Source organism: Hibiscus syriacus, unplaced genomic scaffold, assembly GCF_006381635.1.
Source record: "Hibiscus syriacus cultivar Baekdansim isolate YM2019G1 unplaced genomic scaffold, ASM638163v2 tig00003041_pilon, whole genome shotgun sequence".
NCBI classification, from domain to species: Eukaryota; Viridiplantae; Streptophyta; class Magnoliopsida; order Malvales; family Malvaceae; genus Hibiscus; species Hibiscus syriacus.
This window is the reverse complement of record NW_024061960.1, coordinates 9,366,110-9,389,920: the sequence shown is the minus strand read 5'-3', so window position 1 is coordinate 9,389,920 and position 23,811 is coordinate 9,366,110. Positions and strand designations below refer to the sequence as shown.

Here is a 23,811-nt window from a genome sequence, read left to right as displayed (position 1 = left end):
TGAAATTCACTCGTTTGGAGTGATATTTTTCATTATCTAACCTGGTTTGTCTATCTAATTTATGAAAACACTTGACAAGAAATTAAGAAATTACTGTAATATTATTTATCAAGAGTGTATTATTTTATTTTTAAAAAATAAGGAACACACAAATTTGCTCCAGCTCAGTTGGTAGAGCGCAAGACTCTTAACCTTGTGGTCGTGAGATCGAGTTTCACGGTGGACAATTCATAACCGGAGGTCTCCCATGGAAGTTACTCTCAACCTGGCATTGGGGGCATTCTACTATCCTACCTCCCCTTACCTCATTATATATGAGAATGTGATCAGCTAATTTACTCTTTCTTAATAACTGATATCCGATTTATTAACCGACTAATCTATATCAGATACTACAGAGACAAAGATGACCCTCCCGATCCAATTTGCTCCATTCGCATACATCCATCACTCTATTCGCATGCGATCCATCACTTTTTCTTAATTCGCTACCCCCAAACGGTTTTGTAATCAATATGGAAATATAATAAAGATAAAAGAAAACAGTATCATAATTTCAAAGTCAATTCTTCATTATTGTTAATTATTTAACTGTGGATATTAAGAGAAAAAACTGAAAAGCACGGAAAAAAGATGGCCGCACTCAGCAGAAAGGGTTTGGTCAATAAACCGTGTTTCGTGGGGGTTAAGTATAGGACCAGGAAATAAGTGTTTTCTGTTACTGTTATTCTCCCTGTTTCAGTTTCAATTTCAATTTCGGCCACCGCCATCCGAGTTTCGTTTCTTTTTCTTCATTTTTTGTTTTCGTTCCCTTTCACATTAATCATTCGTGGGACTAATTCTCGTTAAACGGAGGTGAATGATAATTCATACGATGATGTTAATGGTCGGTAAAAATAGTTTCAAGAGTAAATGAAGAGAACAAAAGATTCTAAAAAATCTATACTATGATATCTTTTGTATTAAAAAACTGTTTTAAATGAAGAATATGATAATTAAAGATAATTATTATCTTATAAAATATTTGGGATTTTAGTTCAATAATTAATATGAGTCTAATTAAATTAATTTCTTTTGACAACTCAAAATCAAATAAAAAACTGAAATATTATATTATTTATATAATTTTCTTTAAGTATTTAAATGTAACATTCTAAACATACACTTTCTGAGTGATCGAAGACTTATGTCACACCTACATAATCCCAAGAAATGAAAAAACTAAAAAGGAATGAGTATTAGATTCTGGTCGTTTTAATCATTCCTAAAAGAAATTTAAAAAGCCACACCCTTAATGTTAAATAAATATTAAACAGAAAACTAAAACAATTAAAATCTCATATCTCACCAATCACAAGCAAAATTTTAAAAAATCACATATAAAACCATTTTTGTTGATTCAATCTGAGTGAACTTCTTAAACTTGTTTTTAACCACTTCAACTAAATTCATTCGATTTTCATTACTGCTAAGAGCTGTAACGAAAAGTATAGGGTAGGAAAAAGAGGGGTAAATGGTGATCCTTTTATTACTACTTGGTAGTGATTCCCAAACAAAACATCAAATCAATGCATTCATTTTAAAAATCATTCAACTGAACCAACATAAACAGTAGCAGAGCCCTTCGCATCACAAAAACATAGAACCTTGGGCTTCAGCAGGGTTCACATCACAAATGAAGTCACCCAATTTCCAGCCTTTTCTAACAATGTCTCGGTTATTAAATGAACCTGCCTCTCCCCAAGACACTTGAGAAGGTAAAAAATCGCGTATTCCTCTAATTCCCTGAAATAGATACACAGGCCCAAGGCAATGTAGAAGTTAAACACTACAAGCAACAAGGAAAAAAAAACGTCATGCAAACGGCGAGAACTGAAATTTTGACCTAGATTGGTTCGATCATGCAGCAGCAGCAAGTGGTACAGATCTGTAGCATGCTCTCTTTGCAGCACGGACTATATCTTCAACCTGCAGAATTCACAGAAGAAAAAGAATATTAACCTATAGGTACATAGTGATAATTGTACAAATATAGCATCCATGCGGCCATCGAACTAGAGGGTTTTTGCAAAAGGTTGTATTGAGGAGGAGAAGGAGCAGCTTTAAAGATCCTCGTTGTCAGAAAAACAAGTTAAAATACAAGGAAATGGAATTACCTGTGGCACAGCCATTCTCTCAAGATTCGCTGCATATGGCATGGGAATATCAGCTCCAGCAATTCTCTCAACCGGTGCATCAAGATAAGCAAAACTCTCCTCCACAACCGATGCACTGTGAAAGAAGTATGCATTGTAAATATAAAAGGTACCAGAATGTTTGGTAAGCAGAAATTAAATGATCGACAAGAAAAGAACTCGAACCAGATTTCTGCACCAACACCATGCTGCGGAAACCCTTCTTCAACTGTTATTAATCTGTTGGTTTTCCTGACGGAAGCATTAATTGCTGATCTGTCTAGCGGCCTAATAGAACGCAAATTTATAACCTGTACGTAACAAAACCAGCCATTGCATTTTAAAGAATGATCAAATCAACTTGTAAGGATATGACTTCTTCGTCTTATATATTTTACCTCAGCATCAATTCCATCCTTTTCAAGTATCTCAGCTGCCTGAACAACAAATATTCTATTAGTTTATAAGTCCAACATGCTATATAATTAGATTTCCAGGAGAATACAAACAAGGAGAAAGAACTAAGCAGTGCAGCATGATACAGGACGCCCATTAACAAGAGCACTAAGCTCTAATATCTAGATTTGCACTCATATTTAATTCCTTCAATCGAAAGGACCTATTTCACACCATATTTTAGGCAGTTCTTGACGCCACAGATTAGAAGATAGTATAACTAATCACAAGACCTAATCACAAGAGCCTGCAGTGCAGTAGATAAATGAAGTGCCTACCTCAGTCACTATCAGCAGTGAATTATATTATTAACAAATTGGGCCCAGTAGGCTTATAAGCTATTTAAGAAAGCCGAAGATTGTACTCATTTCCTTTCACTTCTTCTATCAAACTTTCAATCAGTAAATGAAGTCTCGTTCACAAAGATAAACTCCATCTAAGACAAAAAGGAAAGGATTAGTTTGTTCTCAAATGTTTCTCTTTCCTTTTCTATTTTGCAGTGACATTTTTTTGTATCTTCACTACCATGGGCAAGAACCTTTTGCCCCTTCATTGCCACATCCATGCCATGTTCGATAGAATTTTGCTTTTCCTTTAGTTTTTTTGGTGTATCCGGCACCAGTAATACCGACACATATGTTGACGAAAACGGGTAAAGAAAACGAAAGAACACGAGAATTTTACGAGGTTCGGCAATGTGCTTACGTCCTCGGTGCCTAGGTGGCGCTAGAAGTTTTATTCAATGATATTTTAGGTCTAGGTTACATCTCTATTTATAATAGAAAACCCTGGTACATAATTACAAAATCAACCCTGTACCGTACCGCGGGGGCTGCGCCCCCACACCCCCAACCCACATAATTCGTAACCCCACAACGAGACTTTTTATGAGCCATACATAACAAATCTCCACCTTGGCGAATATCCTGCCCCTTGGAAACTTCAATGTGGGTTGGGTTACCTTGCTTCTTTAACAACTCGAAACATTCAACAAGTCCAAGCAATGCTTGAACTTGTCTGTCGTAACTGGCTTGGTGAACATATCAGCGGCATTCTCATCAGTATGTACCTTCTGAAACAAAACCTCTCCAGATGCAACCAACTCTCTGATCTTGTGGAACCTTACATCAATATGTTTAGTTCTAGCACGATACACCTGATTCTTAGCCAAGTGAATAGCACTTTGATTATCACAAAGCAACTGAACTCCACCTTGTTGAACACCCAACTCCTTCACTAAACCAGTAAGCCATAAAGCTTCTTTTGCAGCTTCAGCCGCTGCCATGTATTCAGCTTCAGTTGTAGATAGTGCCACGACAGATTGAACAGTAGACTTCCAGCAAATAGGCCCTCCACCAAGAGTAAACACATACCCTGTCGTAGATCTTCTATTATCCAAGTCACCTGCATAATCTGAATCCACATATCCTACAACCAAAGGGTTATCCGTTGACTCCCAAAAACAATTCCATGTCCCACAGTACCCTTTAAGTACCGAAAGATCCACTTGACTGCTTCCCAATGTTGCTTACCAGGTTTAGACATGTACTTACAAACTTGACTAACAGCATGAGCTAAATCAGGACTAGTACATACCATCGCATACATCAAGCAGCCAACAGCATTAGATACGGAACCTTTGCCATATCTTCAGCTTCCTTATCTGTCTTGGGGCACTGTTCTGATGAGAGCTTAAAGTGATTCGCCAATGGAGTGCTAACTGGTTTTGCGCTGCTCATCGCAAACCTTTCTAGCATTTTCTCAACATAACCCCGTTGAGATAGCCGCAGTTTCCTTGAGTCTCTGTCCCTGCAAATTTCCATTCCAATAATTTTCTTTGCAGCACCTAAATCTTTCATATCAAATTCCTGACTCAATAAAGTTTTCAAACCGATAACATCATCCATGTTCTTCGCAGCAATCAACATATCATCAACATACAGTAATAGAAAAATAAAAGAACCATCATCAAGGCTCTTAACATAGACACAACAATCATACTCACATCGGTTGTAGCCAATCTTGATCATATAGGAGTCAAACCGTTTATACCACTGTCTCGGAGACTGTTTAACCCGTACAAAGATTTCTTCAATCTGCAAACTAAATGCTCGTTTCCAGGTTGAGTGAAACCTTCAGGTTGCCGCATGTAGATCTGCCTCTAAATCACCATGCAAAAAAGCAGTTTTAACATCCATCTGCTCTAAATGCAAATCCCAACTAGCTACCAATGCAAGTACTGCTCGGATTGAAGTGTGCCTGACCACAGGAGAAAAGATTTCATCATATTCAACTCCTTTCTGCTGTGAAAAACCCTTCGCTACCAAACGAGCCTTGAACTTCTCCCCTCTTTTTCTGTTACTGCTGGTTTCTTCTTATACACCCATTTGCAACCAATCGGCTTCTTACCCTCAGGAAGGGGAACTAACTCCCATGTGCGATTGTGATTCAAAGACTCCATCTCCTCAACCATGGCTGCCATCCACTTGTCGTTTTCCTGACTAGTAACGGCATCATGAAAAGTAACTGGATCATCACTGCTAACAGTAAGTGCAAAAGATACCAAGTCTTCAAAACCCAATCTGTTCGGAGGCTTTATATTCGTCCGTCTCACACTGTCTCTGGCGAGACTATAATCCTGCAAATCATCCGTAGTGGAACCACCAGAAGTCGGTTGAGAAGTTTCTGGTTTCTCAACTGGAAACTGCTCGAAATCTACCACTGTCGTGTCTTGCTTCTGCTGCAACATAGACTGTTCATCAAAAACGACATCTCTACTAATCACAACTTTCTTCGCAACTGGATCCCAGAACTTGAATCCTTTGACACCTTTCTTGTAACCCAGAAAAATACACTCCTTCGATTTTGCATCAAGTTTGGATCTCTCATCAGCAAGTACATGCACATAAGCAGGACAACCAAAAATCCGTAAGTTATCAAAACTAACATCATGACCAGTCCATACCTCTTCTGCAACTTTCCCAGCCAGCGATGCCCTTGGCGATCTGTTGATAAGGTAACACGCCATGTTAACAGCCTCAGCCCAGAAGTGTTTGGGAAGCCCCGCATTCAACCGCAAACATCTGGCTCTTTCATTCAACGACCTGTTCATTCGTTCCGCAACACCATTCTGTTGTGGTGTCTTGCGCACTGTAAAATGCCTCTGAATCCATGCTCCTTACAGAATTGTAGGAACTGTGAATCTGTGTACTCCGTACCATTGTCAGACCGCAAACACTTGATTTTCGTCCTGTTTGGTTTTCTACCTCAGCTTTCCACAGCTTGAACTTCTCAAAAACTTCAGATTTCTGTTTCAAAAAATACACCCAAACTTTCCGTGAAAAATCATCATAAAAGTAACATAGTACCTAGATCCACCCAAAGACGATGTCGTGGAAGGCCCCATACATCAGAATGCACATAATCAAGAATCCCTTGAGTTGTGTGCTTCGCAGTCTTGAAACGGACTTTAGTCTGTTTACCAAGAACACAATACTTGCAAAAGTCGAGCTTACAGCTTTTGACACCATGCAACAAGTTTCTCTTGTGTAATTCTGCCATACCACGTTCACTAAGATGAGCAAGGCGCATATGCCACAATTTTGTCGTATCATCACAGGACTCAACAGAGTGAACTCCACCTGCAACGGTACTCCCTAACAATCTGTAGATATTCCCTGCAGTCATCTTGCCTTTCATCACAGTCAATGCTCCTTTAACAATCCGAATGGTTTCCCTATCCTCGTCAGCCTTAGGGATAAAACCATTCTTGTGCAAAGTGCCCAAGGAAATCAAATTCTTCTTCAAGTCTGGGATATGTCGAACACCACTCAACGTCCGAACGGAGCCATCATGCATCTTAATTCTGACATCACCAATACCAACAATATTGCAACATCGATCATCACCCAAATAAACCGAACCAGAATTAACCGGCCTGTATGTCGAAAACCATTCCCTATTTGGCGTGATGTGATAAGAACATCCAGAATCAAGAATCCAAGCATCCGTCAATTGTGTCGTTGAAATAGAAAGCATATCACCCTCACTGCAATCAGAAGTATCATCCTCGACCACGTTCACAGACTTGGATGAGCCATCACGCTTCTCATCGGTCTGCTTTTTCAACTTCGGACAGTCTCGCTTCATATGTCCCGCCTCCTTGCACTTGTAACAGTGAATCGTCTTCTTATCCCTGGATTTGGATCTGGAATTCCGCTTCCCGGACCCTGCCTTCTCTGGCTTCCGTCCACGATCTCGATTACCCTTGACATATAAGCTATCGGCTTGAGAGCTTTCCCCTGCATTCTGCTTCCGCTGGTTGTGAGCCAACAAGGCTGCAGTAATCTCCTCAACATTGATAGTCTCTTTCCCATATGTAAGAGTAGTCACCATGTGTTCGTAAGAGGAAGGCAACGAACACAACAGAATCATCGCTCTGTCTTCATCCTCAATTTTCACATCAAGCCGAGCCAGATCAGAAACGATTTGATTGAAGACATTCACGTGTTGCGCCAAATCGTGATCGTCCTGCATCTTCAGCCCAAACAACCGCTGCTTCAGATACAGTTTTGTCGTTAAGGATTTGGACATAAACTGACTTTCCAACTTCCTCCAAATTTCGTCTGGAGACGATAGATGCATGACGTGATACATGACCTCGTCCGCCAAGCATAATCGTATGGTTCCTGCCGCTCGCTGCTGCAATTCTTCCCAATCTTCCTCATCCATCGACGCCGGCTTTGTAGGTCGCAAAGCCTTCAAGATCCCTTGCTGCGCCAATAGATCCTTCACCCTCGTTTGCCATAATCCGAAGTTACCCTGACCATCGAATTTCGCGACTTCGAATTTTGCTCCTGACATCTGATACCAATTGTTGACGAAAACGGGTAAAGAAAACGAAAGAACACGAGAATTTTACGAGGTTCGGCAATGTGCTTACGTCCTCGGTGCCTAGGCGGCGCTAGAAGTTTTATTCAATGATATTTTAGGTCTAGGTTACATCTCTATTTATAATAGAAAACCCTGGTACATAATTACAAAATCAACCCTGTACCGTACCGCGGGGGCTGCGCCCCCACACCCCCAACCCACATAATTCGTAACCCCACAACGAGACTTTTTATGAGCCATACATAACAACATATTTGGTCACGTCAAATAGGTGTCAATGTGGGATACATATCCTACATGAAAACATGAGGATGTGGCATTTTCCATTCTTCACTTAGATTAATAGTTTATTTTTCACTAGGGAATCATGTTTACTTACATTTACAATCTATCTCAAATGATAAGTACGTACAACATATTCAAAAAGATATTGCATACAAGACATACCTTAAGAGCGTGGCCCACCATTTTTGAAAAGGCTGTAATAGTCACATCTCTTCCTACTCTTTCTATCTGTTAGTAGGCCATTAAAAACTAAATTTAAATTCTATTAAAACGTAGCATCATGAGTTATGTAGAATCACTGATTACAGAAACATCGGTAATAGTAATAATAACAACAGTTATGCTAAAATTTTGGGGCATCATAGCATTACCTTAGCTTTCCCAATTGGAAGGCAGAAACTGGAATCAAGAACTTCATCAGAAACAGGGAATGGTTCACCATATCTAAAGCAAAATGATTATATCAGAGCAATGTTTGTCATCAAAATTCTAACTGAAAGGGGAAACAGTGGTATGGGGACCCAAATATATAAGAATCATATTTCATCAATTCACTTACAACAACTCATTTTCAAGGAAAACAACTGGGTCAGGATCTCTAATAGCAGCTTTGAGCATCCCACGAGCATCTTCAGAACTGTATGGTGTCAGCACTTTCAATCCAGGACAAGAAGCATACCATGCTGCATAACACTAGAGTAACCAAGAAAACAAAATAATCAATCAAGCATCTTCTTCCTATATTGAAGCCTAGCTACACCTCTATAAAATTTAAATAATTAAGCATGAAGCAGTAATCACAGAACATATGAAAAAAATCATTCGTCAACCTAAGTATGATCTAGGGAACGGGGTGAGTAAATACATGTAAATAAGCTAAACAAAGAGTGAGAGTAACAGAATGCAGAAACTATACCTGAGAGTGTTGGGCACCTACACCAGCAGCTGCGCCGTTAGGTCCTCTAAAAACAATGTGTGATGAATTGAGATAGTTTAAGGAATTAGAGAAGAAGAAAGCGTAGAGAAAAGAGTAGAATAGAGATTCAGAAATAGGATTTCATTCAAAATATGCCTGATTGCCTTTACACAGTACGTTGTTTTATTTGTTTACAAGGTACCAACAATCCTAACTAAATGCCAGCTGTAGATTCCTGCATAACCTCTTTGTTATTTTTTTCAGGTATTGGGCTCCCCACTGAGCTGACTGCTTGCTCTTGGACTCAGCTCTCCTGATGGTAATTCTCTCCTCTCCTTGTGCTTCTCACGTGATCATTAATCAGGTAACTCCTCCCCAATTCATTATCAATCCCTAACCCTTGATTTCCATTTCCCCCAATTTCCTCTTCGTCTCCTTCGCTTCTTCTCTCTTCTCTCCCTATCGTGACAATACCCGCCGCTGGAGACGATCCTTGTCCCCAAGGATCAAAGCCTGGAAACTGGCCGCGAAGGACAGTATAATCCTCCCAAGTATCGTGTGTTTCGTCAAGGTTTGTCCTTCGTACCAACAACTGAGTCACTGGTTTGTTTTGACGATTAATGATTCGTCGTCCCAAAATTCTATATGGCTCTATTTTGAACTGATCTTCTGTATCCATGACAGGATGATCCGTAGAGGAAACGACAGAGTCTCCAATATGTTTCTTCAAAAGACTGACATGAAAGACAGGATGCAACCTCGATGTCTCAGGTAAGCTCAAGCGATAAGCAACTTCCCCGATTCTTTCTGTAATCTTATATGGCCCATAGAACTTCGCTGCTAACTTTAAATTCTTTCGCAGGGCTAATGTCGTCTGTCGATAAGGTTGCAGCTTCAGGTAAACAGAATCCCCAACTTCAAAAACTCTTTCTGATCTGTGCTTGTCTGCTTTTTGTTTCATTCTGTTACTTGCAATCTCAAGTTGTTCCTTAACTAACATTCGCATATCCTCTCTGTTGCGCATTAATTCATTGACAGATCATAGTAGGTGGTTTGTACCCATAAAGTGCTTGAAAGGGTGTAATCTTTAGGGCAGAATGGTAGGTAGTATTATACCACCATTATGCATGAGACAACCATTTAGCCCAATGTCTTGGTTGAAAAAAACATAAGCTCCGTAGGTATTGCTCCAAACACTGGTTAACCCTTTCTGTTTGACCATCAGTCTCTGGATGGTAAGCAGTACTAAATAGTGTTTTAGACCCCAATTGTTTCATTAGCTCTCCCCAAAAGAGACTAGTGAATGTTTTGTCTCTGTCAGAAATAGCTAATTTAGGCTGTCCATGAAGCTTATAGACATTATCCAAATATAGTTTAGCCACATCAACTGCAGAATAAGGATGTGATAATGCTAAAAAATGGCTATATTTGGTAAATTTATCAACTACTACCAGAATGCAATTCTTTCGCCAGGATTTAGGTAAACCCTCTATAAAATCCATAGTGATTACCTCCCAAGCCTGCTGAGGAATAGGTAATGGCTGTAAAAGCCCTGGTTTAGGAACATGCTCCACTTTAATCTGTTGACATACAGAACAAGACCTGATATAAGTTGCCACCATAGATTTCAACTTGGGCCAGTAGAAACAAGCTTTAATCTTCTGATAAGTAGCCTGAATTCCTGAATGTCCTCCATGAGGTGAATCATGTAGGGTTTGAAGAATCTGCAATCTTAGAGTTCCAACAACCCCAATATAAACTCTATCCTTAAATCGAAGGATACCTCTAGAGTATTTCCATCTAGAATCTGCATTAGGATTGACAGTTAGTACAGAGATCCATTCAGTAGCTACTGAATCCTCCTTATAGCTGTCCTCAACCTGTTGAACCCAACTAGGAATCACCAAGGTAGTACCCATTGTAAAACAGTGAGCTTGATCTTCCCATTGTCTAGAGAGTGCATCAGCCACTATGTTGGATTTACCTTTTCTGTATTGAATAGCATAATCCAAGCCCAATAATTTAGTTAACCCCTTCTTTTGAATGGCAGTGGTTAACTTCTGCTCCAACAGATATTTAAGAGGTTCATGATCTGTTTTAATAATAAAAGGAGTGCTCTCTAGATAATGCCTCCATTTAGAGACTGCTAGTAAAATAGCCAAGTACTCTCTTTCATATATGGAGAGTGCAGCATGTCTAGGGCTAAGAGCCTTACTAAGGTAGGCAATAGGTCTGCCCTCCTGAGTTAGAACTGCTCCAATGCCTCCTGAACTGGCATCTGTTTCCAAATAAAACTGCTTAGTAAAATCTGGTAAAGCTAGAACTGGAGCAACACACATGGCTTGTTTCAAGTCTTCAAAAGCATGTAAAGCTTCACTGTTCCATTTAAAATTATCCTTCTTAAGCAGTTGTGTCAATGGTTTACTGATAGTTCCATAATTCTTTATAAATCTCCTGTAATATCCTGTCAATCCCAAAAATCCTCGCAAAGACTTTAAAGATTTAGGAATAGGCCAATTCCTCATAGCTTCCACCTTAGTAGGATCAGTTGAAACTCCAGCAGCTGATATAATATGACCCAAATACTCTACCTGAGTCTGTCCAAAGAAACATTTGGACATCTTAGCAAATAACTGGTTAGTTTGCAATATCGCCAAAACCAGTCCTAAATGAGTAATATGATCCTTCATAGAAGTGATGTAGACTAGGATATCATCAAAAAATACCAAGACAAATTTTCGAATAAATGAACTAAACAATTCATTCATTAGAGCTTGAAATGTAGCAGGGGCATTAGTAAGTCCAAAAGGCATTACCTTGAATTCATAATGACCCTGATGAGTTCTGAAAGCTGTCTTGTAAATATCCTCAGCTTTAATTCTGATTTGCCAATAACCAGACCTGAGATCAATCTTAGAAAAGTAAACTGCTCCATGTAATTCATCTAAGAGATCCTCCACAACAGGAATAGGAAACTTGTCCTTCACAGTCATACTATTTAACTTTCTGTAATCAACACAGAATCTCCAAGTCCCATCCTTCTTCTTTATAAGAAGACAAGGAGAAGCAAAAGGACTTTTACTAGGTTGAATAATAGAAGATGAGAGCATAGTAGCTATCTGTTTTTCCACTTCTTCCTTCTGATTATGTGGAAATCTGTAAGGTCTTAAATTTATAGGAGCAGACTCAGGTTTTAAAGTAATTGCATGATCATGATTCCTTATAGGTGGCAGACCTGTAGGTTCATCAAAAACAGACTGATATTTGTCTAAGAGGGGTTGTAGAGTTGCAGGAACAGTCTTAGAATCCTCAGACATAGATAACAGTACCCAATGTCAAAAAATAGCAGAATCAGAGGCTGTCATTTTTAACAGTGTAGCCCCTGAAATTTGTTGCAAAACATTTGAGGTTTGCTGACCATGTATAACAATGTTTTCATCTTGGTGGACAAAACTAAGAGTCAATTTGTTGAAGTCCATCAAAATTGGACTGAATAACTTCATCCAATCAACCCCTAACACCATATCACTGCCACCCAATTTTAGGAGTCTAAAGTCATGACCAAAAGAATGTCCTTGCATCTGCCATTCAACCTTATTACACCTAGCTGAACTATAAAGTTGCTGTCTATTAGCCACTGTAATAGCCAAAGGATAAGGTGTATTTATTAGAATACCAGCATTAGCCCACTGAGGTGTTAAGAAACTGTGGGTACTACCACTGTCGATCAAAATATTCAATGGTCTCCCTTGAATAGTACCCTGAATCCTTAATGTATTATGACCAATACACCCAGTGATAGCATTCATTGATATCTCTAGGCTCTCCTCCTCCTGTATATTCTGTTGTTCTAGATCATTAGGTAACATTTCCGAAGGTATAACACTGTCCTCCTCAATCATCATATTCAACTGTTTAACCTTACACTGATGGCCTGGACTAAATTTTTCACCACACTTGAAGCATAAATTATTCTGTCTTCTGTAGTCTATCAAGTTCTGTTTTTGTGGAGTATTGGTTGTATTTTTCTGTGGTGATAGCAGCTGGTTAGGCTTAGAACCATATATAGGAATTGAATAAGCTGGGTTTTTAACAAAAGGTCTGAACTTCTTGCTCTCAAATTCCACAGAAAGCTCATATAATTTAGCTTGCCTGCTTGCCTCAGACAATGTTTTAGGGTCTAGAGCTTTAATTCTATGTTTAATGTCATCCCTTAGTCCACTAATGAACAAAGAGACAAAAAATTCCTCACCTAAAGTAGGATTCTGCAGAAGCATGTGAGGTTGTAGTTCTTCAAATCTGTCTTGATACTCCTCTACAGACCCTTTCTGGACTAGTTTTGTAAACTCCTCTACTATATCAACAAAGGCTTTATCACAGAACCTATGACATAAATCTGCCTCAAACTCATGCCAAGTCACATGATGTTTTTGCATAATATACCCATCAAACCAAATTTCTGCTTTACCTGTCAAGTACATTGTAGCTACTTCCACTTTCTGTTCATCAGCAATACTACATAATGAAAAATATTTTACATTTCTGTAACCAACCTCTTGGATTACTTCCCTCAAAAAAAGGTAGCTCAATTTTGGGTCTGTGCAGCATAATCCCTGACATACTAGAAGACCCCCTTGTACCTCTTTTATCCTCTTCTAAAGCCATTAACTGAGTTCTAGCAGCACTGTTCTCCCCCATTTGGTTATCATTTTTGAAGCTAGCTATATGAGCAGGCAAGACGTTTGGTTTAGACTTAAGAATACCAGGTTCATCCGGTTTATAAGTAAACCTAGTCTTATCATTGATTACTGTCACCTTAATAGGTTGTTTGTTACTCATATTAGATGAATCCGGGGTCTGTACCTGATCCTCAAACTGATTTTGGTCCTCCTTTCTACCAGTCAGAATCTTCAAAATTTCTTCCACATATCCATGATTTGTAGCCAATCTAGACTCCAGTGTAGAAATCCTCTCTTCCTGAGTCTCCCACCATTTTGGTGGCTTAGACTCATCTTGTCCTTGTTTCACCAGCGCTGTCAATTCTTCCATATGCTTCTGCAACCCAGTTAAGTCTTCTGCCATATTCTGATTTTTCTTGGTCATTCCACCGCTTGCCAGAATCCGAGGCTCTCGATACCAATTTGTGATGAATTGAGATAGTTTAAGGAATTAGAGAAGAAGAAAGCGTAGAGAAAAGAGTAGAATAGAGATTCAGAAATAGGATTTCATTCAAAATATGCCTGATTGCCTTTACACAGTACGTTGTTTTATTTGTTTACAAGGTACCAACAATCCTAACTAAATGCCAGCTGTAGATTCCTGCATAACCGCTTTGTTATTTTTTTCAGGTATTGGGCTCCCCACTGGGCTGACTGCTTGCTCTTGGACTCAGCTCTCCTGATGATAATTCTCTCCTCTCCTTGTGCTTCTCACGTGATCATTAATCAGGTAACTCCTCCCCAATTCATTATCAATCCCTAACCCTTGATTTCCATTTCCCCCAATTTCCTCTTTGTCTCCTTCGCTTCTTCTCTCTTCTCTCCCTATCGTGACACAATGGGTACAGACATCTGGCCAGCAGACATGTAGTTGGACTTTGCAGCGGAGTTAATAATGTGGTCAATTGCCTGCAATAAAATCCAGAAACAGATCAGAGAAATTTGTGCACCAGAATAAAGTCCTACATGCACGTTTAAGAGTAACCTAAGTCATTTAAGTTGCTTCCTACAATGGAAAGGTCAATATTAATTTAGCTTTAAATTTGTGAAATTCTAGCAAACACACTAATTTTACATATTGGTTAAACAAAATACAGTTGTCCAAGTATAAACAATGTTGCAAAAGTTAAAAAGATACCATAACCACTTATATTCTTGAACTAAAATGATATCAGAACCACTTATACTCTTGAACATTGGAATGTAAGATCCAAGTAGAAGGGAAATCAAATCATAGTTTCAAAAGCTACGGCATCTTTCACAGCAAATGGTTACCAGAAGAACTCTAAAGATCTCATATTTCTATAGAGAAAAGTTCATGTTAGCTTGTCTTAATGCCAGGGTTTTGACTCAAAGCAAGCACATAATCACCCGAGACAATTACAAAATTTAACAAGAACTGAGAATAAGTTACAGCTAAACAAACTTGTATTCCAATAACATAATTTGGTGTCTTTAATCAGAACCACAAGAATAAGAACCAATTACAGATAAAGAGGTTAACATGCTGATGCAATAAACCATCACTTTCATTTACATTTTTCAATTGTAAACCTACAACCACATTGAGAATTTAATTTATTGCTGCATCTTGTTGATATAGAAAGAGTAGATCAAGATAACACATGCATAATGTATATTATCCTTAGTTATTCAGCCAGTATGAGTTCTAACAGTTGTCACGCATCAAGGAAAACAAGCATACTTCATTTATACAAACTTCTAAGACTTCAACAGCACATCACAGTAGCAATTTTAACTCCATTGCACTTTAAAACAAAAGGAAAATGACGGTACATTATCGATTTATCTCTTCTTTCTTTTCCATGACATGCACATCAATCCATTCAGAAGCCATTTCAAAATTTATCCATACTGTAAGTCAACAAACGACTAGCAGTGTAAGCAGAGATTCAAAACATAACCCTCTAACCTGCATGGAGAAGTTAAATGTCATAAACTCCACTACAGGCTTCAGGCCGTAGTAAGCAGTGCCAACCCCAATCCCAGCAAAAACAGCCTATGAAAAAAACAATTTTGATCAGAAAATAGTGCAAAATAATACTAGAATTCATCAATAAACAAACATATAATAAGCATGTGAGACCACTAATACGATCAAATAATAATGAAATTAAGAAAAAGGACTAAAGAAGAGAATAGACATGGCAAAAAAAATAACCTCAGTAATTGGAGTATCACGAACCCTCTCAGGTCCATACTTTTCTAAAAGCCCCTTGGATATCTAAAGGAGATTGAAACAAAAGCCAATCCTCAGACAGATGTAACAATGCTTCTATTGCCTCTAATATACATGGAAAAATAAGAAATTTATTCTTAGTGCTAACCTTGTATGCACCCTGATATTCTCCGACCTATATTTAGAAATAAATAAATAAAGCATAAGCATGTGCATGTGCATAAAAACAAAAAGAACAGCCAGGTTTAGGATTATTAAAAATAGTTCCAGTATACACTTTCTGACCTCTTCACCCATCAAAAAGACTTTCGGATCAGCTGACATTTCCTCATCAAGAGCAGAGTTCAATGCCTCTCTCACAGTCATCTGTGCGTATAGTTCATTACATGCCCCCAAAAAAAAAATCAATACTCAATGAAAGCTAATCCTTGCCTTTAGCATAGACTAATAATTACAAAAGACCTTTATCAATACCAGAAAGAAAAGCAAACTAATTTACATGCACGCACAACTACAGGCATGACCATTTCTGTGTGCATGTGTAAGCTAATCTGAAATGAGGATCTCAGTTCTCATTTTATGAATTGAAGCAAGTAATCTCTAGGAAAGTTCATAAGATTAAACACAGCTACTCTACTGACTACTCTATAGAATACAAGTTAACACTTGCAGTATGCAATTTGATATCTAATAGCATTAGACTAGCAATGATTATAAAAATGCATCAACGAAGTAAGAGGTGAAAAGAATCACCTGTTTTGCTGCTGATGAGTAGCTTCTTAATACTGACACAGCCGGACGAATCTTCGGAAAGGACTGCCCCAACATCTGAATAAGCAAAATATTCATACATTAGAAAAGTAGCCTATCATAACTGATACTTTCAGTAAAGATACATGGGTGGGCAGGACTGCAGGAACGTCCCCGAACTCACCTTTTGCCTTACTACTCCCAACATCTTTCCTCAACGTTTCTTTTCTCTGATCAACAAACAACGACATTATTTGTTAATGATTTCATTAACTGCAAAGCTAATCCGAGTTGCATAAAAATCAAAGACGAAGAAAAGTGTAATCTGAGCACTGATTTCTGTAAAAGTGCATTTCTCAACTCACTAACTGAGGATCTTCAGTTCTAAAAAATAAATAAATCATAGACTCCATTACTAACAAATGATTCAGATCAAAATAAACAATTATATTTACAACAAATCGAGAAATCTAAATCAGAAAAAGGCCGGTTAGTGAGAAAGAAACGCTAAATGGATGAAATTCAAATCAGATCAAGGACGTGAGACAAGCGTACCTGTTTTTGAAATAACGTAGACAAAATATAGCTTTTTCTTTCCTAAGAAATGAATCGGCGAGGAGATGGCCAGAAATGAAAAAGGGAGAAGAGCTCAGCTCACCTAACGCATCCGCTTTGTTAAAATACGAATGAAATTTTATTACTATAGTATTTCTTTTTGAACCACTTCTTTCTTCTTCTTTAATAATAATAAAATGAACATTCCGTAGTAGTACTAGTACAGCGATCAATGTTATTTCAAGGGTCGGGATTGAAGCTTAGATCAGCTTGGACAACAATCGGACGGTTAATTGTTAACGAGCATTTCCACGAGAGGGGTTGGTGGGTCAAGAATGGACACCTGAGCATGAAGTTTTGTATTTATTTATGTATAAATGAGCAATTAAAATAGTAAAAGAAAGAAACCAAATTCTTTCTTTCTCAAACGGCTACCAAATCCTTGGTACTACAATTCAAATAAAAAAAATAAAAATCGTTAGATACAATTATAAAGTACATTATATTTTAAAAAAAACTAAAATTTGTAAATAATTATAAAACGAATATAAAAGATATCAAACAGAATAAAATAGAGGAGAAATTAGATAATAAAGAATCTTCCAAAGAAAAATGGTGGTGGGGGAGGAGTGGGTGGGCCTTTGGTTGGTTGCTTTTGAGGCTTCGTCCCACCTACCTACCCGCCGTAAGTTTAATGGTTCTGTTGCCCAATAAATTTGTAGCATAAAATCTGAAGGAAATTATGCTTCTGGCACGTGATTGGTACATTACTTCACCTTCATCCTCGGTTTTTTCCCAAATCACTGGAGAAACATAATTGGTGGCTTTAGTAAACGATGAAAAAAGTATAAATGGACCAGATGATTCAATAGATTTCCGTGAGTTCGCGCCTACTTAAAAGAGTTGTTGTGAGGAATTAATTCAATATTAATTTGATTAATAATTATTAAAATATTTGGATGATTAATATTATTATTATTTACTTTTTAAATCTTTAAGTAAAATAATTAAAAAATATTATTTGGGGATTGAATACTGAATCAATAAATCTACATATATTTATTAAAATAATTAGTGCATATACATTTAAAAAAAATCATTCAACAAAATATAGCTATTACTAAAATGGGAAAAATCAAAGGATGAAAAAGAACCGCAAATGAGTAATTGTTTAACTCCAAACCTAAAAAAAATAGAGAGAGAGAGAGATTTTTAAGTTGGCTTAAAACACAATGATCTTTAAATTTGACAATTTTGGTCAAATTAATCCTTAATTTTTTGTAGGTCATATTGGTTTCAAAAAGTGATAAATTGTTAAAGAGGAAAGCAAAATAACAGGTGTTAAGATATACAAGCAGTGCTATTGCATATTCTATTACATATGTTTTTATAAAAAAAATAATAATCTTGCGACCAATGATATCAAACTAATATTTAACGGCATAAATATTAGGAATGTCGGGGCGTCCCGTCGGGGATTTTTTTTGTCCCGTCCCCGAACCCGACCCGAAATATTATACCCAAACTCGAACTCGAAAATATTTTATATATAATTAATATAAAATATATAAAATGTTATATATAATTAATATAAAATATATAAAATTATATATATATATATAAATATATATATATATATATATATATATATAATCGGGTTTCGGATTTCTCCGTCGGGTTCGGGTCATACTTCCATCCCTAATAAATATCTTAATAAATGAGGTTAACAATATGTACTAACTATAATAGTACCTAATTTATCAATTTTGTTTCATTTTAATACCTAAACTTTCATTTGTTTTAAAATCATACATAATGTTTACTTTTTGTTTCTTTTTGGTATTTCTCCATTAAAAACTCAATGGAATTGCTACAACATGTCACATTTTTATGAGTATATTACATCATTCATCACTCAACTATCTTCTCACTCCTATTTTGGTCATTGGAGTTTAATTTTTTATAGCTTAATTACTTTACTTTCAAATTACTCCTAATTAAATCACTCTAACTTTCAAAAATAATTTTTTAATTACATATTAATAAAATAATAATTAAAAATCTCATGCCATAAAAGTTATTAATAAAATAAATTAGAGTGATTAAAACATGAGCAATTCGAAAGCTGAGTGGTTAATTGAAATTTTTTAACTTTAGTGACCAAAATATGAGTGAGAAAATAGTTAAATGATGAATGTTGTAGTTTACCCATAAAAAATGCCACATGTAAGTGTTCCGTTAAGTTTTTAACAATAGAGTACTAAATTGAAACAAAAAGTAAAAATTAGATATGATTTTGAACAAATAAATGTTTAGGAACTAAAATGAAATAAAATTGATATTTTACATACTAAACATGTAGTTTACCCAAAATTTTATAGATAAGTTTAACTAAAAAACTTTTAAGGACTAATTTGATAAAAAAGTAAGAATTTTTTATGTAAATAAGCCACTAGTTTTATTAAAAGGATAAAATATTCAAAATTACAATAAATTCCGTAAACTAAACACATAATTATAATAATTTTCTATAACCAATAACACAAGATAACTAGTTACTCGATATTATAGAATGATCATACAAGGAAAATATTAAAACACGTCAGAAAAGCTCGAACAAAAAATAGATACAAACAAATCTGACTGCATCGGCAAATAAATTACAACATGAGATTAAACTACTAAAAGATCATCGAGAACCGCAAATCAGAATCGAGCGCCGTAAGAAAATTATCTACAGACGTAAATCGTGTCTCCAAATCCAATCTGAAGGTCCAAGATAACAAAGATCAGTTGAATAATAAATAAGCACTATATATTGATCAATTTTAACGACATCAAATCCATCTATGAAAAATTAAACTTACAGATAGTAAGAAAAAGAAAGTCCCACTTCTATTAGAATGCACACTTTGACAATTGGAACTTCAAAGACTGGGCTGCAATTTGGGCTCTAAACAATGGTTTGGAGTTAAGACCAATTTCAAATGAAAAAAAATATATCATAATAGAATATAGATGTGGAGATTCTTGAAGATAGAAATCTGATATATATATTGTCTATTGTTTAGTGCTTGTACACACACACATATATATCTCGGATTTTTTTAGTGTTGGTGGTGGGTGCTACACATTTCGTATGACATTGTCATTGACTGTAATGTATTTTTTATCTTTTATCCATTATTTTTTTCAGTTAAATGTTTTTCACATTTGTGTATTCGTTTATCTTTTCCTTTGATTTACAATAAAAAATATTTGCTATTATCTTCCCTAATTTACAACGCTCGCATTTTTCAAAATAAGTTGGGGAATATCCAGCAAACAAACCAACTTTGATCATCAACTTCATCATATCTCTAATTAGCATACTAGTTAGCATACTACAGTAACTCAGGAAATACCAGTAGACATAAATCAGAGAGATGCATTAGAAAACCAAAAGCATAATTTCAAGTGAAGATTGAAGCTCAGTGCCTAAGCTAAGTTCCAACATTTCATCAACTTTAGAATATGGAATCTTAGCTGCACTCCGGTGGTGGAGGGTTGGGATTTTGCTCTATTTTTATATAACAAATCGCCTTCACCAAGCTGTGACATAGAGCCAGTAAATGAATATGACGCAGTTTCCTAGGTATTATTGACAAGTGTCATGGTGTGGATACATTAGGGTTGTGGGGGGTCAAAGAATGAAGGTTTGAAATGGTAGAAAGGGTTCACTTAAAATAAGGGAGGGCATGCATGTTTAAAATGTAGCAGCCGCCGTAATGCTTGTTTAGGCTATTGACAGTGACACATCATAATAAAAACTGGTGTTGAAGATTACATCCGTATTGGCAGCAACAGGGGGGAGGGGTCCCCTCCTAAGTTTAGAGGATTGATGGAATCTTGTGTCTTTTAAATGAACCAACTTAGCCTATATAGCTTTTGAAATGGTGGTCACAAAGAATATATAGCATTGAATCTTGTTGTATGGATAATGTTTGGTCCATTACCGTAAAAATAAGGTCATACGGTGTTTGGTCTTCTGTGTTTTCGGTTCGTCCTATTTTATTCATAGGTTCGAAAAAAATTATTTTGGTCTATTACGCTCTTCCTCCTCCTCCTCCTCCTCCAACGTATCTCCATACATGTGAAAACTAATAGTCATCACCCTGTCATAATAGAGTTTTAACAATTTGATTAAAAGATTGCATTTATCAACCTGGTTTTTAAAAGTATATTGGTTTTATACTTGGATGTTCATCTTCTCTTTTCTTCCCAGAAAATCTTGGAGAAGACTTCGTTGTATTTGAAAACGTGTTTGAATTTTGGCAAGTTTTGCCCTAACTTGTTTTTTACGTCAATTAGACTGAAATGCACAGATCAAGTCAAGAGCAACAAACCATCAAATTAGGGTTTAACTATTGTTCCACCAGCATAAACTTAACAAAATTCAAACAAGTTTTCAAATACAGGGCAGTCTTCTCCAAAACTTGTTTTCCTCAAATTGTTTCAATTTTTATATATTTAAAATGTTTTTATATTTTTAATTGATATTTTATTTTAGTCTCCTAAAAATTTATAAATTCGTTCCCAAACAAAAATATCATGCCTCTATCCCTCACAACATTTTCAGCTGTTTTGTCAATTCATTTCGGGGCACGAATTGTTTATGCCTACGTGCCATTCTTGTCTAATAATACAATGACTAAACGTTGTGAGGGAGAGAGAGGGAGTAGGGCTTGAGTGCATTTATAACGAAAAAACTAGATGGATGGTGACAGCAATAAATAAAATATTGAAGTTGGTTAAATGTATGGAGATGTTAATGTTGCAGCAGAGATGCCAGTCAATCAAGCCTTTTAAACTAGGTAAATCAGTCCATAATAATAATAAAAGTGGTTGGTTTTCCAGAACTGGTCACCTTACATATATAATTTGATAATACATTAATTTCTCGTCTACAACTGCAACTGCAACTGCATTTCTGTTGTGATATAAAGACTTTTGTCTTACTGGATATTTCATATTTTAGGGTTATATTTGATCAAATTCTATCATTAATCTTTATATTATATATAAATTATAGATTTAGTTTATATTAAAAATATATTTAAACTCTTAAATTTAAATAGTTTTGAAGTTATATACATCCAATCCACTTCAATACTACCAAACTTTGATGGTAAAACCATCATCACAAGAAACTCTGGTGGGCATATATATTGAATTAATATGTTTGGTCATCATCCCCATATTTTTTGTAATTTATAATTTTGGTTTTGCCTTCCTTTTATGACAAAGTAAACTACCTCAATTATGGACGATAATCAAGGCCGACCACAGGTGTCTTGCTTCCACTTGGTTGTTACACAACTTTTGTACTAGCTAAATTAATACTCAATTGATTATAAAAATTATTAATTATTTTTTAATATTTACAAATATATGATAAATCACAATCACAATAATAATAATTGAAATAAACATTTAAAGACAGTCCACACATGATAGGTTGAACATGAAATTTACATAAATGAGAGTCAAACCATAATGTTTAAAAACTAGGCCTCGGCTTTGCTAATTGTACCACAGTATTGGCAAAAATACTAATTAAGAATTAAATTAAAACTGTAGTGCTATGGGGAACATTGTTTGTTTGTTAATGTGATCTTTATATACTATTGATTATTACTAGAGTCAAACTGCAGGGTAATAATGTTTAAAACTTGAACTCCCCATTTCTTAGCTATGTGCTGACGTTTAGCAACAAAATTTGAAATGCGAAAGGGGTGGAGTAGAAAATTTGAGGAAAACAAGGGTTTACGTACGTTTCTTTACGCACAAGGAATACTTAAATAAAGCCATGATCTGACTGCTGATTATTGATGAACTTCTTTTGTTGTTTCCGTGTTCAATAATTAAGAGCTTAATCTTTGGCTTAAGTTTTCAAAAGAATCAGGCGCAAAATTTACAACTACTTTTTCTGGATAAACTACACTCTTAGTATCCCAACTATTACTTTTGTTCTGTTTTGGTCGGCTAACTTTTTTTTTAAATTCATACATAATGTTGCGTCTTGGTTTCATTTTGGTCACCCACCGGTAAATATTATCTTACGTTGACGTGGCTTTTTTAATGATGATGTTGAATTACTTTATGATGACACGTCAATATTAGTGTTAATTTTTTAATGTCGGGTGACCAAAATCAAACCAAGACGCAATATTAGGTATGAATTTAAAAAAAATAATTAGGTGACCAAAACAGATCAAAAGTAATACTTGGAATATTAAACTACTTTACCATTTTTAAATAGTTTGAGATGATGATAAGATAAAATTATTTTAAAAATTTATTATTCTATTAATAATACATATATATATCCCAAAAAATTAATTAAATTTAAATCTTTTAAAAAATAATATTTATTTTTATCAACCAGAGTATGCGGATTAAAAATCCACAACTAAAAAGTAATATAAGATGGGGAGATTGAGGATTGGAAACTTAGACCTACTCTGAGCATGCGACAGTAGTTGCTAATGCTGAAGGAAAAAAAAAATCAGTCCCAAAATGTCTCCTTGTTTTTCTTGTATAGGAAGATAAGAATTTTGGAGATTCGATCCCATCGTGGAGATAATAGTGGGAGAGAATTGGGTTCTTTTATCAACCCCATTTCACCTTTCCCAGCAACCTCCACCGTGCAAATTCATATCTGCAAAGATTATATCTTTATTCTTGTGCTCCCCAAAAAAAAAAGCTCTGTTTTTGCCAAAGTCAACAATATATGCTTATTTATTAATATGCCTTAACTTTTTATACTTTCTCTTTACTCAGACCTGCATTTTGGAACTTCCTCTGGGTGTTCATTTGCAAAAG

General features: G+C 36.0%; 1 protein-coding gene across 2 annotated transcripts; it reads right to left on the bottom strand.

The window, feature by feature from the left end:
- Positions 1 to 1,495: 1,495 nt before the first annotated feature.
- LOC120171965 (pyruvate dehydrogenase E1 component subunit beta-1, mitochondrial-like) lies at positions 1,496 to 17,087 on the bottom strand. Of its 2 annotated transcripts, none has more exons than XM_039179563.1 (17): positions 17,000 to 17,087; positions 16,577 to 16,650; positions 16,396 to 16,470; positions 15,928 to 16,008; positions 15,791 to 15,817; positions 15,625 to 15,687; positions 15,376 to 15,462; positions 14,283 to 14,351; positions 8,725 to 8,781; positions 8,368 to 8,501; positions 8,180 to 8,252; positions 7,971 to 8,036; positions 2,573 to 2,611; positions 2,361 to 2,485; positions 2,157 to 2,271; positions 1,877 to 1,968; positions 1,496 to 1,783 (listed from the first exon to the last, which is right to left on the bottom strand). In XM_039179563.1, exons 2-16 carry the CDS (start codon positions 16,598 to 16,600, stop codon positions 1,900 to 1,902), a joined length of 1,104 nt encoding a protein of 367 aa, XP_039035494.1. In that variant the 5' UTR covers positions 16,601 to 16,650; positions 17,000 to 17,087; the 3' UTR covers positions 1,496 to 1,783; positions 1,877 to 1,899. The 2 variants fall into 2 exon arrangements, with proteins under 2 accessions (XP_039035494.1, XP_039035488.1); XM_039179557.1 differs by having other exon boundaries at positions 1,496 to 1,785; positions 1,886 to 1,968.
- Between the last annotated feature and the right edge of the window lie 6,724 nt (positions 17,088 to 23,811).